Consider the following 14,356-nt stretch of genomic DNA (forward strand, 5'->3'; position numbering starts at 1 on the left):
ATGGAAGGCTTAAATACAGATTTAGGAGTCTAATAGTTTAGGCACCCATGTTTTAAAAAATCTTTGGCCTCTGTGCCTTCATTGTCCTATCTAAGTTGAGGATCGGAATATGTTCTGCCTCGGAGGTCTTGCAATAGTTTAACTAAAATATATTAGAAAATACTTCCCATGTGACTGGGAGCTTTTAGTGAAAGGGGAGTGCTTCACAAATATATGTTAATGTTGATTCTTTTTTGTCTTCAGGGGTTTTTTTTCTTTCTTTTTTTTTTTTTTTCAGCTTAAAAATGTGTGAGGACAGAGCTTCCTTTGTGGAGCAGATCACTGTTAAAAAGTTGAAGATTGAAAAGTACTGCTTATCATTGCAATGTATTGGATAACTACAAACATACCTAGCCTTTTTCTCAAATGTTTGTGAATTGGAATTTCACAGTAGTCTTTAGCTGATACTGGATTTGAGCTGATAGAATGTTATTTAAAGGTGACCCAGCGGTCTCTCTGTATTACTACCTCATTCTGTATAGGAACTGTAATATTTACATAGTGGCATGTATCTTCAAAGTACTTCACAAACATGGACTAATCGTCCCCACCCCTCATATAATGTAAGTAAATATTTGACTGATAGGGACACAGAAGGGGATGTGGCTTATTCCAAGGCCATGGGAGTGTCCATTTCCAAACCCACATGAACGCTTAGGATCCCATCTCTCAGTCCTGTTTCCAGGCCACATCTTGTACTACCTTCATACCTGCTTGCAACTTCTCTTAAAAGCTACTGGTCCCCCAGTATTAGCAAAGCACATTCTTTAACTAATTTTGTAGTTTACATTTAAACTCATTCTTCTGCCACTGAAAATTATATAAAAACTTCTTTAGGTCAGAAAGGAGTAACTTCATTCTGGAATGAGTTTGGATATCTAAGTGACAAATGGTTGGAGAAACCCTCAGATGCAATTCAGTATAAGAGAAGACGTGCAGTGGAAATTCCTGCCCTGGTTCAGTGTGGTAAGTTTTATATAATTGAATACATAAAAGGAGAAATAAGGAGAGGATTTAATAGGATAATAAAAAGGCCTTTAAATTGAAACACCTTAATCCCAGCTTTCCCCGGCATTTGACACTATACTGCTATGCTTTCATGTGCTTCTTTCTTCAGAAGATCCCCTTATAGCCCCTGTTTTTCATTTTCCATCTCTCCCTTAACAAAATTCATTCACATCTTTTTTTTATAACTGTGCATGTTCCACTTTCTGTATGTTTCATCGCATCCTATTTAAAGGCTGCCAGCAAACTACTGAATGGTTTGATATGCTGCAGAGTGAAAAGATTATTGGTAAAGGACTGCAGAAGTGGAGCACAGCTTTGGCTTTTAATTGATTAGTTAACCATTGTTTAAAATTAATTTGCCAAACTCCTTTTACAAATTGTCTTTACATAACATGTTTTTGTGTGAAGCTGTTTCAGTGTTTCCCAGCAATGCACCTGTCTCCAATGCAAGGTTGGGTTCTTTATTGCTCTGCATCAGGACAAGATCAAACCTCAACCTTGGCAGTTTTAATTTGATGTTTTTTCAGTTTGTTAATTTGTTCCTTGCTTTTTACCAACATTATCTTTGTAGAGAGACCTTGCTTTTTTAACTTTTGAATTATATTCTGAGCTTCCCACTTCCTATGGCAAAATTTGAGTTTACAGATGGCTTTCTATGCCTGTAGTATCCTAGTATGAAATTGATCTCACGTTTCAATTGATCACAGTATAATTAAATATTACAGTGCTTTGTTATCCTACTAAGTAGCTTTGAGCCCCTGTTCCTGCAGTCAGAAGTTTAATAAAAGGCCTTTTCATGAAAAAGCCCAGTAAGTAAATTCTCCCACATCAGTGTCACAGAAATAAAGTGTTCCCTACATTAAGTTGTCTGCTCCCAGAAAGGAAACTGCTAGTCATAACACTGTGAGCACAGAATATGACATTTAAATTGGCTCTTGAATTTATAGCGTATGAGAAAAATTTAAAATTTATTTCAGAAACACCAGTTAAAACTTTAATGTCAAGTAAAAAACATGGATGGAAAACATTGTTTTTAAATTACCCATTAGGGTACTTCTGTACATTTAAGATTCTGAAGCTATTCTAGTGTAACAAAAACTTGAACCAGTATGAAGTCCAGGATTTGCTGTTTAGTCCTGGCTCAGTGACAAAAAATCCCGCCCCCCCCACACAGAAGAACTTGTGATATACTTTGAATCATCAGGACTCACTAACACTTGCCATTGATCACTGGACAGCTGGAAAGTTCAACTTTCCAGTACTATGTACAGTATTCATTTCCAGCCGTGTCAGTGCATGCTGCTTGTTGGAAATCATATCAATCTTGTCTTCCTGTCCCATTTCAATACGGTTGTAATCCACCGTTTTGGGAGAAGCCCACTGCATTTCAAAGCAGTCTGGAGTTTATTACTTAGACACACAAAGCATTTAGCAAATTTGTCAGATCTGCTTGCTAAATTCATGTCAGAATAGAAGAGAGAGGCAAGGTAAGAGCGGGGATGGGGCGAGCAAGACAGCAGTAACTTATTTAACATATAATATTTCATGACTTGTCATTGTTAGATATAGTGTGACATCTTGAAAGCATTTGTACTGGTTAACTGATCCGTAAATATTTCAAAATGCTGATCCTGGTCTAGAAATCAGTGAAACTTTAGTTGCTCTAATATAGTTGGCACAATAACTACCACTATTCAGAAAATATACTCCTCACCTTTTCTTAGTACTTACTCCTAATAATAAGGCTTTCAAACCCAAATTAGATTAGGTCTTCTCCAACAGGTATTGCAGCACTTCATATTTTCCAAATGCCTACTGCAGTATGATGAGCTACCTTTTGGAAAGTGTTCAAAAACAAGTGTTCCCGGGGTAGAAATAACACCAAAATAAATGACAGTTTTGGACAGTGTTCACTAATGATCTAAAGTTACAGTAGTAAGCAGAGTATCTGCCAAACTGTATGTAAAATGTGAAATTATACATGGTGATTCCTTTGCTAACACGAGTCCAACTAACTGGGTTGCCCTCAGAGGGAGAGGAATTATAACTAATGCATCTTAGAAGCCTTTGAAAGTTATTTCAAGGCCTGTATCTTCTGTTTTAGTGGGGTTAGAAACATTGTGCCATAGAATGTGAGCTTGGTTCCCGACTTTCTAATAGAGGTTCGGGTTGGTAGATTCACCCATTTCTATCTTTGATGGGTCATGATGTTCAGAACTGTACACTGCCTGTCCTGAAACTTGGGGCAGCTGAACTTTGGAGGAATAGGGAAAGGCAACATTTGTGTTACATGTTGCCTTTTTTTTTTTTTTTTTTTGTGGCTGCCATTTGCTGGAATTTCTCTTAATCTGTCAAAATTCTGACAGCTTCAGAGAGCCTTTAGTAGACAGAGGGAAAATGAGACTGTCAAAGCTGCATGTTGACTCCCATTAATCACATTAGCACAATAAATGGGGGAGGGGGGAGGGTTTTTTTATACTTGCTGTGATGTAGTAATGTTCTTCTAACTACTTAATTAGATATCTGCCTTAAATGGCGGGTTCTGTCATCATCCACTGATATTGAAAACAAAGACCACCGTGGAATCTGGACCTGTGAAATGATCCCAGGCCCTCTGGAAAACAAGTAAGCTTTTGATTAGCAATACTATATCACTGATCAGCATATTAATAATGAATTACCATTTATTAGGCATCTCCCTTGAAGCCAGAGTAATAAAACAAATGCAAAAAGTAAAGCATACATGCTATAGAAATATTTGCAAAAGCAAATACCATGTGAAACTTTGTCATCAGTGTGGGGCACTGTGCGACGACCCCTGAAAGCCAGTGACAGTCAATGTAAGTAATGCAGTGTCTACACTGATGCTGCATCAGTCTAATTACATGCGGCACTTACATGGGTGGGAGCCAGATTTAAGTGAAGACGCATCTACAGCTGGTTTGATGCAAGGCAGCTTACGTCGACTTAACTGTGTAGTTCAGAGCAGGGGTTCTCAACCCTTTCCTTTGAGAACCCGCCCAACATGCTATAAAAACTCCATGACCCACCAGTGCCACAACACTGTTTTTCTGCACATAAAAGCCAGGGCCAGCATAAACGCAGATCAATTTCCCGGGGCCCCACGCCACAGGGTCCCCAAAAAACTAAGTTGCTCAGGCTTCGACTTCAGCCCTAGGTGGCAGGGCTTAGAACCCTGGGGCTTCAGCCCCACACAGCGGGGCTTCAGCTTTCTGCCATGGGCCCCAGCAAGTCTAAAACTGGCCCTGTTTGGCAGCCCCCCTGAATTCTGCCCCCAGGAGGCTCCGGACTCCTACTTGAGAACCACGGGTGTAGAGCAGGCCTTGGTGGCCCCTGTGCAATTAGCACATTGCACAGGCATATCTGACTGAGTCATAAGTAATTCTGGTGCACAAGAAGGAATAGAAACCAGTTTCTTCCTTTAATCGGTGTTTGCACCCCAGAACTAACGAGAGTCAAAAGGAGTAAAGCTAATCTTTTCACTGAAATTGACAGAAATGATGTGGCATATATTCAGAGAACAATTCTATTCTGTAAGATGATGCCTCTTTTAGTCACTTTGGAGGGCAGTACTGTATTTTGAACCACTGAAGAGAATTCAAGACAATACAAGATGACAGAGCACGTATTCCTTTTCACTCATTTTTCTCTTATATCGATTGAAACCATATTGTAGGTGTAATAGACCAGAACGTTTACCCTCCATACCTTTGGGCACTTTGAACAGACTATCACTGTCACCAAATGACAAAGAAAAACTCCTCATAGATTCAATTCAGCGACATCAAAGGAAGCTGGAAAACTTGCAGTCCCAGGTGAGCTGTTACCTGAAGCTTATACTGTTTTCCTCTGAACTGTCTGGGGTTTGTCTTAGGGAAAGTTCCATCTAACTCAATATGAATCTAAAAATTAAACATTCTTGGTGTGTTATGTTTTTTGTTTTTTGAAAGAATGAGGAGAAAAGCAGAATGTGTAAAAACTCTGATTCAGATAGAACATGTTCCATGGCAGTATTTTTCAGTGATAGTTGGAATTATTAATTAAGTGAAAACCATTTTGATTAACTTTGGTTTAGTAACTATCAAATTGTGAGTTGAATTTTGTTTTTTCTGAAATACATCACATGAAGTGAAATTAAATTCTATTAGTCGGTAAGCAAAGTGATATATAATCAGAGGTGAGAATTGCATAATTTGTTTTGCTTTATCATTTATTTTCTAATAGACATTAGGATGCTGCTGCAATCTTCATTACCAAGTTCTGTCTGGGAATTTAAATATCCACAGTCCGTAAACTCCAGAAATACTGGTACCTTTTGGTAGACTTAATATTTACTGGGTACTAAAAGGATAAATAGCTTGATTTCCAGATTAAAAAATAAGCCTCTCAAATTGGAGTGTATATAAACATTGTTGTCCTTTTTAGGGTGCTAGTAAATATTGGGGACTTGTTTGTTTCCTATAGGAGGCGAAATCAGTGGAGTATGGTCAAAATATTTTCATAGTGTGACTAGCTTGTTTTACACTACCTACATCAGTTGTTGAACAGAGCTGGTCACAATCAGCATGCAGACAAATCCTTCATTTGGGAATACAGCCAAACACCAATGCCTGGCTCCAAGGGAACAACTCATTTTGAGTTGGGTGTTTCTGAAGGCAGAAAGCAAACTCTTGATGTTAGCAATAACTTTTCCAAAACATAACCCTATTCAGACAACTAACAGCCATTTCTCAGCTTGCTCACCATATTTTTGAGCACCGAGTCTTATATCTTAGTCCTATACTCTAGAAATGAATCCTAAATGCCTCTGAAATTCATTTATTATCATCGCTGTAGTTTTTGTCCCTAGTTACTCATTCATAAGTTTGCCTAATTCTGCTGAAGTGATTCCATGCAGTGAGAACATACTCCACAATTAGATTTCAGAAATCTTCCACGATTACTTTTGATAACTTAGAACACCTGTAGTTAGGTCAGCCCAGTTTCCTTTTTCCCTGCTGTCTTCTACTCCAAAACTGAATTTTTCCACACCTTCTTCAAGAAAGATCCTATGTAAGATTACCTGTAATGATCAAAGATGAAGTAAAACTGTCTCATATATAGGCAATGTTGTTGCTTGCTTTGTAGTAGCAAAGGGACAGAACACCATTTAACACCTTGCTTGCCTCTGAAACCACTGCTGTATGCTAAGAGATTTCAATAATTTTTCCACAATAATTAGCTTTGATTGGTTACAATTTGCTCTTATTTTTAGTATCTTCTGCAAACCTAGAGAACTTGTTTCCAGGACAATTATCCAGTTAATTGATGGTATGCACAGGCTGCCATAGAAATGCTGAGGTTTAGCATTGGAATGTAACTAGTGTTGTTGCAGTAATACAAGTATTCGCTATACTATGGTAACGTTAATTACAGTAAAATGCTAAATGTCAGTGCTCTTACGGTGAACTACTGGTCTCTTGTATGTGGACAGACTTTCATCAGTTCTTAGAACTGACCCTGCAGAGGCTGGTGAGTAAAGGGGAGCTTGACTTGTGTCTTGCCAAATTGAAAAGCTTCCAGCTATGTGTTTTTTCTCCTCTTCTTCAGACAGCGTTTTTGATCCAGCACTGTATTGTACCTCCTGTTTTTCTTTCCTTATCTTTGATTGCTATCCCTTGTCAAATGCCTTTTGAAAATCTAAGTGTAAGTACATCCACTGAATTTGCCTTTATCTTGGTGGTAATACCTTCAAAGAACTCCAGCAGGTCAGTAAAACATTCTCTTCCCTACCTGAATGCATATTGGCTATCGCTCTAGCTGTGCATACATCCTGCACGTTTTACAAAAAGGTGCGTACATTTTATTGTGACAACTTAATGCTATCATTTTTCTTGAAAAAATTGTAAGTGCTGGTAAGGATCAGCATAAATATTGAGTCCCGTGGTTTTTTTTTCCTTTCTCTGAGCTGTTACGGGGGAGTAGCATCTTTGGGGACTCTCAGCAGGCAGACAGGAGCCAGCATTCATTGTGCATGTGCTGAACTTAAGGACCTTTCCAAACAAAATAAAGCATTTAGTCTTACACTTAGGTTTCAGGAAGGTGGACAAGAGAACTTGGCAAACCTTTAATGTTTCCAGAGTGTCATGGTAACTTTTGTACTGAAGGAAACAGAACGTTTTAACGACAAAATAGCTAATCTTTGCATGCTGTAGTGTTGTTGTCTTATGTGATACTAAATTTGTTTAGCATTGGAAATCAATTTTGAATCATTTTTAAAACTGTTGTTGCTTAACTAAACACACATGAATTTCAGGCCATACTCCTCCAGGTGACAAGTTTATGTAAGAAGGCATATCTACAGTCTATCAAGAAAGTTACAAAATATTTTGGTCAAAGTACATTTTGTGAAAATCACTGCTTTATAACCAATTAAAATGCCTCGCGGCTACAGTCATTATTTTTCAGTATTCTTAAGTTCCATGGGTTGGATATTATTGTTTAGCTACAGCAATGAGAATCCAGGATCAGTCCATTGATTTTAATGGAGTTGCTCCAGTTTTATGCCAGTGGTACTGAGGACAGAAATGTGGCCCTAGATACTTAAATGCAGAATATTAAATGAGATGTATAGCTGCCCCAAATTGCCCCGTATTGAAAGAAGAGGAAGGATTTGTCTATTCAGACTGCTGTTACGTTACATCTGTAATTGAAGCGTGTGCTGGTGAACCATTTGTATGCCAACATGTACTCTTTGTGCAATATTGCTGTCACAGTTTCAGAGTAACTGCACCTGTATTTTTCCTCTGTGGTCCCTTGCGGGCATAAGATTTATGGCTCCCAGCCAGCACTTCTCTTGGGTGGCGACTCACATCTCCCTTCCTGCTGACAAGGGATTTTAAGGCTGTACAGCCCCCTGCCATGCATTGTGATGTCCCCAGCAAGGAAGTCTGCCTCAAGGCCAGCATCTGTGTGTTGTTTTCTCTCCAAGCACAATGTTTTTACCTTTGACCCCACAGCTCTTCTAATAAAACTCATTTATTATGAGAGCAAAAAGCACCATACGCGCGCGCACACACACACAAAATTGGTTAAAGAAAGTTCCTACATATTTAGTTAACATACCAAAAATCACCCATCTTCACATGGGGTGTCTGGTAGGAAACATCCCTTCCAAACCTTCAGCAAGGGTGGGAGTACCCTTAGAACCAAAGGTCCTGTTCATCTACTGAGTCAAAAAGAAGGCCCTGAGTCAGGTTAGGCTCAGCCTTTTATACCCAAAGCCCTTTCTTTGTCTTTTGGTCTTTGGAAAATCCAGTTTGAATGAGTACATGCAACACACCCCAGGGAGTGGAACTTCTCGGGAGTTGTCTTCAGTCCCAGGATGAGTAACCCCCTGCCCTCTACACACATACTCACACTCATACTCTCTCCCTCCTGCTCCTCTTCCTTCTCCCTGGAGAAGCTGTGGTAACCATCCCCTAGGGAGTAGAACTGTCATACATGAAACCATTCATAAATTTCAAACAGTGATTCCCCAAAGACATTGCAGGGGATTGAAATATTTGTCACCAGTGCTTTACTAAATTTCTCAAGGTTGCATAGCATATTGTACAGTAATATATGTACTTAACTGTCTACTAGCTCTCAAAGAGGCACAAGATAACTTACTACCAAACTGTGGCTGCTGAATTCACCCCAGCTGCCAAACAGTGCTACATAATCTAAGCTTACATTCAAATATATTTCTGTGTTCAGTGGGGGCACAAAAGGACTTAAATATTAACCGAGTGGAAATCAGTCGTGCTCTGAGTGTGCAGTCAATCTGAAACAATTGCTCTGAGAGGTGTGAAATGCCTCTTTCATCTAAGTCAGGGGTTCCCAAACTTAGTTCGTGGCTTGTTCTGGGTAAGCCACTGGCAGGCCGCGAGATGCTTTGTTTGTGTGAGCATCTGCAGGTACAGTCACCCGCAGCTCCCAGTGGCCGTGGTTAGCTGTTCCCGGCCAATGGGAGCTGTGGGAAGCAGTAGCCCGGCCTGCGCCGCTTTCCGCAGCTCCCATTGGCCAGGAACGGCTAACCATGGCCACTGGGAGCTGCGAGTGGCCATACCTGCAGATGCTCAGGCAAACAAAGTATCTCGTGGCCCGCCAGGGGCTTACCCAGAACAATCCGCAAACCAAGTTTGTGAACCCCTGATCTAAGTGGTATGTACTAGGTCTAATTTGAGAATGGCAATATAAATGCCCCTTTCATCCACTAACTCTAATTTGAGGATGGCAATATAAACCTCCACATTCTTAACTAGCTACCTGCTGGTAACTTAAACAAAATAACTAAGGCAGTCAAATGATTAAAAAATTTAATCGTGCGATTCAAAAAAAATAATCGCAATTAATCGCACTGTTAATAATAGAATACCATTTATTTAAATATTTTGGGTGTTTTCTACATTTTCAAATATATTGATTTCAATTACAACACAGAATACAAAGTATACAGTTCTCACTTTATATTTATTTTTGTTTACAAGTATTTGCACTGTAAAAAAACAAAAGAAATAGTATTTTTCAATTCACCTAGTACAAGTACTGTAGTGCAGTCTCTTTATCATGAAAGTTGAACTTACAAATGTAGAATTATGTACAAAAAAACCTGCACTCAAAAATAAAACAATGTAAAATTTTAGAGCTTGCAAGTCCGTTCTGTTCTACTTCTTGTTCAGCCAATCGCTCAGGCAAACAAGTTTGTTTACATTTGCAGGAGATAATGCTGCCCGCTTCTTGTTTACAGTGTCACCTGAAAGTGAGAACAGGTGTTCTCATGGCACTGTTGTAGCCGGTGTCACAAGATATTTATATGCCACATGTGCTGAAGATTCATCTGTCCCTTCATGCTTCAACCACCATTCCTGACATGTGTCCATGCTGATGACAGGTTCTGCTCAATAACGATCCAAAGCAACGATAATGATCCAAAGTGCAGACCGACACATGTTCATTTTCATTATCTGAGTCTGATGACACCAGAAGAACGTTGATTTTCTTTTTTGGTGGTTCAGATTCTGTAGTTTCTGCATTGGAGTGTTGCTCTTTTAAGACTTCTGAAAGCATGCTCCACACCTTGTCCCTCTCAGATTTTGGAAGGTACTTCAGATTCTTAAACCTTGGGTCGAGTGCTGTAGCTATCTTTAGAAATCTCACATTGGTACCTTCTTTGCGTTTTGTCAAATCTGCAGTAAAAGTGTTCTTAAAATGAACAATGTGCTGGGTCATCATCCAAGGCTGCTATAACATGAAATATATGGCAGAATGCGGGTAAAACAGAGCAGGGGACATACAATTCTCCCCCAAGGAGTTCAGCCACAAATTAAATTAATGCATTATTTTTTTAATGAGCGTCATCAGCATGGAAACATGTCCTCTGGAATGGTGGCCGAAGCATGAAGGGGCATATGAATGTTTAGCATATCTGGCATGTCAATACCTTATATTGTTTTGTTTTTGAGTGAAGTTATGTAACAAAAAAAAAAATCTATATTTGTAAGTTGCGCTTTCACAACAAAGAGATTGCATTACAGTACTTGTTTGAGGTGAATTGAAAAATACCATTTCTTTTGTTTATCATTTTTATAGTGCAAATATTTGTAATAAAAATAATATACACTTTGATTTCAATTACAACACAGAATACAATATACAGGAAAATGTAGAAAAACATCAAAAATATTTAATAAGTTTTAGTTGGTATTCTGTCTAACAGTGCGATTAAAACTGTCGTTAATCACAATTAATTTTTGTAACCACAATTAATTTTTTGAGTTAATCACGTGATTTAACTGCGATTAATTGACTGCCATAAAAATAACAACCACCGGCAAATAGACTTATTGCACAATTCCCTGCTGCCTCACTCCTCATTTTTTTTATTTATCTGAATCTGCTGTGATGCTTATAGAATTTCCGCCAGAGTACGGTTAGTGAAGCGCCTGGCCACTGAAGTCAAGTCAGGCTTACTGTGGAGTACATAGCATTCTGAGCCTGTTTCTTGGTATTCTGTTGTATCTGATTAGAGAGGAAATTCACTGCATAACTGATCAGCCTGTGAAGAACAGGGGCTGCTTGGGGAACGGCTCTCCATTTTGCTCAAGAAACTTGAGGAGTCTACTTGGGTAGCCCCTGAAAATAGAAGTTATATTCTTTTTTGGTCCATTTGGCTAGCTAGCACAGAGGTGTTGGGGGTCTTTGAATTAGAATTCTGACCACTAGGTTCTGTGGTGGGAATTTCTAACCAATAAACCAGACCTTTATAAAGACTTGCTTTATTTCAGTGTGCTGTGGTGACTTGGTGTTGGGGAATGGAATTGGGAGTTAACCATGCTTAATCCCCCTCCCTTTTTTTCTAAATAAACACACCTCTTCAAAAGCCTCTGCTACCTTCCTGAAACATAACAGATAGCAGATTTCTATAAAACTCCTTAGCTAAAGATGCCCCAGAAGTCTTCATTCTACATAGAGCAGATGCCAGAAGGTGAGTTGACTTTCATAAGGTTGGGAGAGGAAGAAGTATTTAAAGAGGTTATTTATGACTTATTTCTGTGGTGAATGCTTCCCGCTACTACAGTAGTGGGAGTATTAAAGATATTAAACTCAAGCGTTCACAGTGAACATGTAAGCTGGTAAGAACAGTCCATTAGTGAGTCTTTACTGATTTTGTGACAGGCATAAGTTACTGTAAACGTCTGAATTTCATGTGTTTACATTTATTTTTATAGAAATCTCGTTTAATCCAACCACACACAGTTGCTCAGTGTGGAGACAGCAGTGGAACACTCTTAATAGATGTGAGTAACTAAACTCTTTGGATAACTGTTTTCCATTGTGAGCTAGCAGAGGCAGGAAAGGAATTAAAGATAGTCCACGCACACTAATTTACTTCAGACCAGTACATGTCAGAATTTTGTCCTTCAAATGAAGTGGTGTTTCATCTTGCAGAAGAAGTCTGCTAACACATGAAGAGTCTGATCCAAAGCCCATTTGAAGTTAATGGGAATTTTTCCATTGGCTTCTGTGGTTTCTGGATCAGGCTTTTAGTAAGGTCAAACTTTGTGGAAATTCAAGAGTTATGAGGTAAAATAGTTTGAGCGTTCTTGTTAAATGACCCAACCAAAAGAGAAGTGGTTACTTTGACATAACTGACAGTTTCCTTTCTTTAAGAAAAATGAAAATGTTCAGAAAACAGTGAGTCAAAGAAATGCTTTCCATAGAGAGCCAGCTCCGTCATCTTCATGTTTGGATAACTGTAGCAGAAAACAAGACGTGCAAAAAAGAGGTCCTAAAAGACGGGATATTTCAGAGCACAGGGCTACTTCCCAGAAGAAAGCAAGACCTCAAGAACGACACATACCTCCTGTTTCCCTATTGGAGAAGCATCACCAAGTTTCACTGGTTTAGTACCACTTTATTTCTTTGTTTCTGATCTCCTTCCTAAAGTAGTTTGCTTATTAGTTTGATTTATACTGCATATTTATCAACTTGGAAGGTGCAGTTCCAATAAGAAAAAATTTAAGAAAGGGCGAATACTATTTAAAAAAACATTCATGAACTTTCATTAAAATCTTTGCAGTTGCTTTGAGGATTGCAGCCCTTGTTAACTGGCTTTCCGTGATCAGTGAGGCGTAAGTTTAGTTTGCAAGAACGCATGGAAAGGAATGGTGGAATGACCACATGAAAGTACATTTGCCTATGTGTTTATAGACGACCTTAAAAGTTCTACGTACTGTTATTAAGCATTATTGCCAATTGTGTTGAGTGCCTAGGGAACCAACCCAGGATAGGGCCCCATTGTATTGGACATTGTACAAACACAAAAGTAGACAGTTCCTGCCCCAAAGATCTTACTTTGTAAACAATTAAGGATTAAGTAGAGAGACTGTCAAAGAGCAGGTATAATAACATCTAGCACTAGGGAATGTGAAATGGAACCCCAAAAAGTACTAAACCGTGCTTGCTTTAAATATGAGTTACAATAGAAACTCTTGAGGGCAGGGACTGTGCCTAATATGTTGAAGGAGAGCGTACATAAAATACTTAGATTTAGCAGAAGGATATCGTATGCTGTAACATGTAAGCATTTCTTGTCATCTCTCCGTTCATAGATGATGATGAAGTACGAGTATTTTGTATTTATTCATTGTACTAACATGTAAGTGATCTGAGCCTGGCAGTGAACTCAGGAATCTTGTTTCTTGGGTCTGGTTATAGCCTCTTACCTTGATGATATTATAAGTCTTGCCTTTGAGGAGAGATTACTAATTACCTTGTTCCCATAAAGTTCTATTAGTTGTTGTTTTTCTCGTTCTCAGTTGGGGCTGCCTCTATACCAAATTTCAGCTTGCTATCCCTTAGCACTTTTACACTTGATTTTTTTCAAAAATCACAAGAATTGTTTAAAATGGGACAGTCTTTTCTATTATTTTTGCTCAGACTAGAACTCCCCACAGACACACACACACACACAACCCCCTCCACCCCCCTTTGCACAGAGACTGACCCTGTAAAATCTCATTCCAAAAGGTGAATATTTGGGACAATTAAGTGACTGAAAATGAGGGATTAGAATGGAAAGGTTTATGCAGCTTTGAAAATAGTATAGTGGTAACACCTGTTACAGTTCAACTTGCCTGGTATTTCTTTGTAGCAACTGGAAGAAATAAAACATCTAAAAGCAGTAAGTAAGACTAATAATAACATCAGCAGTTAAACTGGATAGAATAAAAATGCACTTGTGCGATCAGCCCTCATACTTCAGGGCATAAACTGAACACTTGCAAAGGTCAGGAAAAAGTCACTTTCCCCACGTCCCCTCCCTCTATTCCAATCACACCGAATAGGGTAGTATTGCTCATTTGACCATTAGGGCCCAGTATTGTTTGCCTTCCTCTGGCAGAAATGACTGTTGAGGCTGGCATACACTTTTAGGTGGATTATTGGTTTAATGTGGTATGATCATTCTTGGTGCTAAATGTCTCCTGGTCATAAACGGAGTGTGAAAAGACAGCTGGCTCGTGTATACTGATTTGAATATTGTACACTGTAATTTTAATGCCAGGATTAAATTCAGGGGCAAATATTCAGAAGACTGATGACTGGCATACTTTTTGACAGGTGCAAATAGCACACAATGAATGGCAGGTGCAAATGTGTATTTCAACTTGCAGCTGGGTAGGTAAGGGTGCAAGTATCCAGATTTGCACACACAATTCAGTCACAAGTACAAATTTTACAAGTGGAAATGGCACCTGCAAAATGG

The 14,356-nt window shown here is 38.9% G+C and overlaps 1 protein-coding gene across 1 annotated transcript in view; it reads left to right on the forward strand.

The window, feature by feature from the left end:
* Window positions 1-14,356, forward strand: part of MORC1 (MORC family CW-type zinc finger 1) — a 96,952-nt gene that overhangs the window by 44,662 nt on the left and 37,934 nt on the right. Inside the window, exons 15-19 of the mRNA XM_073306177.1 lie at window positions 877-1,005; window positions 3,567-3,672; window positions 4,745-4,883; window positions 11,820-11,888; window positions 12,247-12,492. Coding sequence (XP_073162278.1) covers window positions 877-1,005; window positions 3,567-3,672; window positions 4,745-4,883; window positions 11,820-11,888; window positions 12,247-12,492 — 689 coding nt within the window. The remainder of the gene's footprint in view (window positions 1-876; window positions 1,006-3,566; window positions 3,673-4,744; window positions 4,884-11,819; window positions 11,889-12,246; window positions 12,493-14,356) is intronic.

This window comes from Lepidochelys kempii, chromosome 1, assembly GCF_965140265.1.
Source record: "Lepidochelys kempii isolate rLepKem1 chromosome 1, rLepKem1.hap2, whole genome shotgun sequence".
NCBI lineage: Eukaryota > Metazoa > Chordata > Testudines > Cheloniidae > Lepidochelys > Lepidochelys kempii.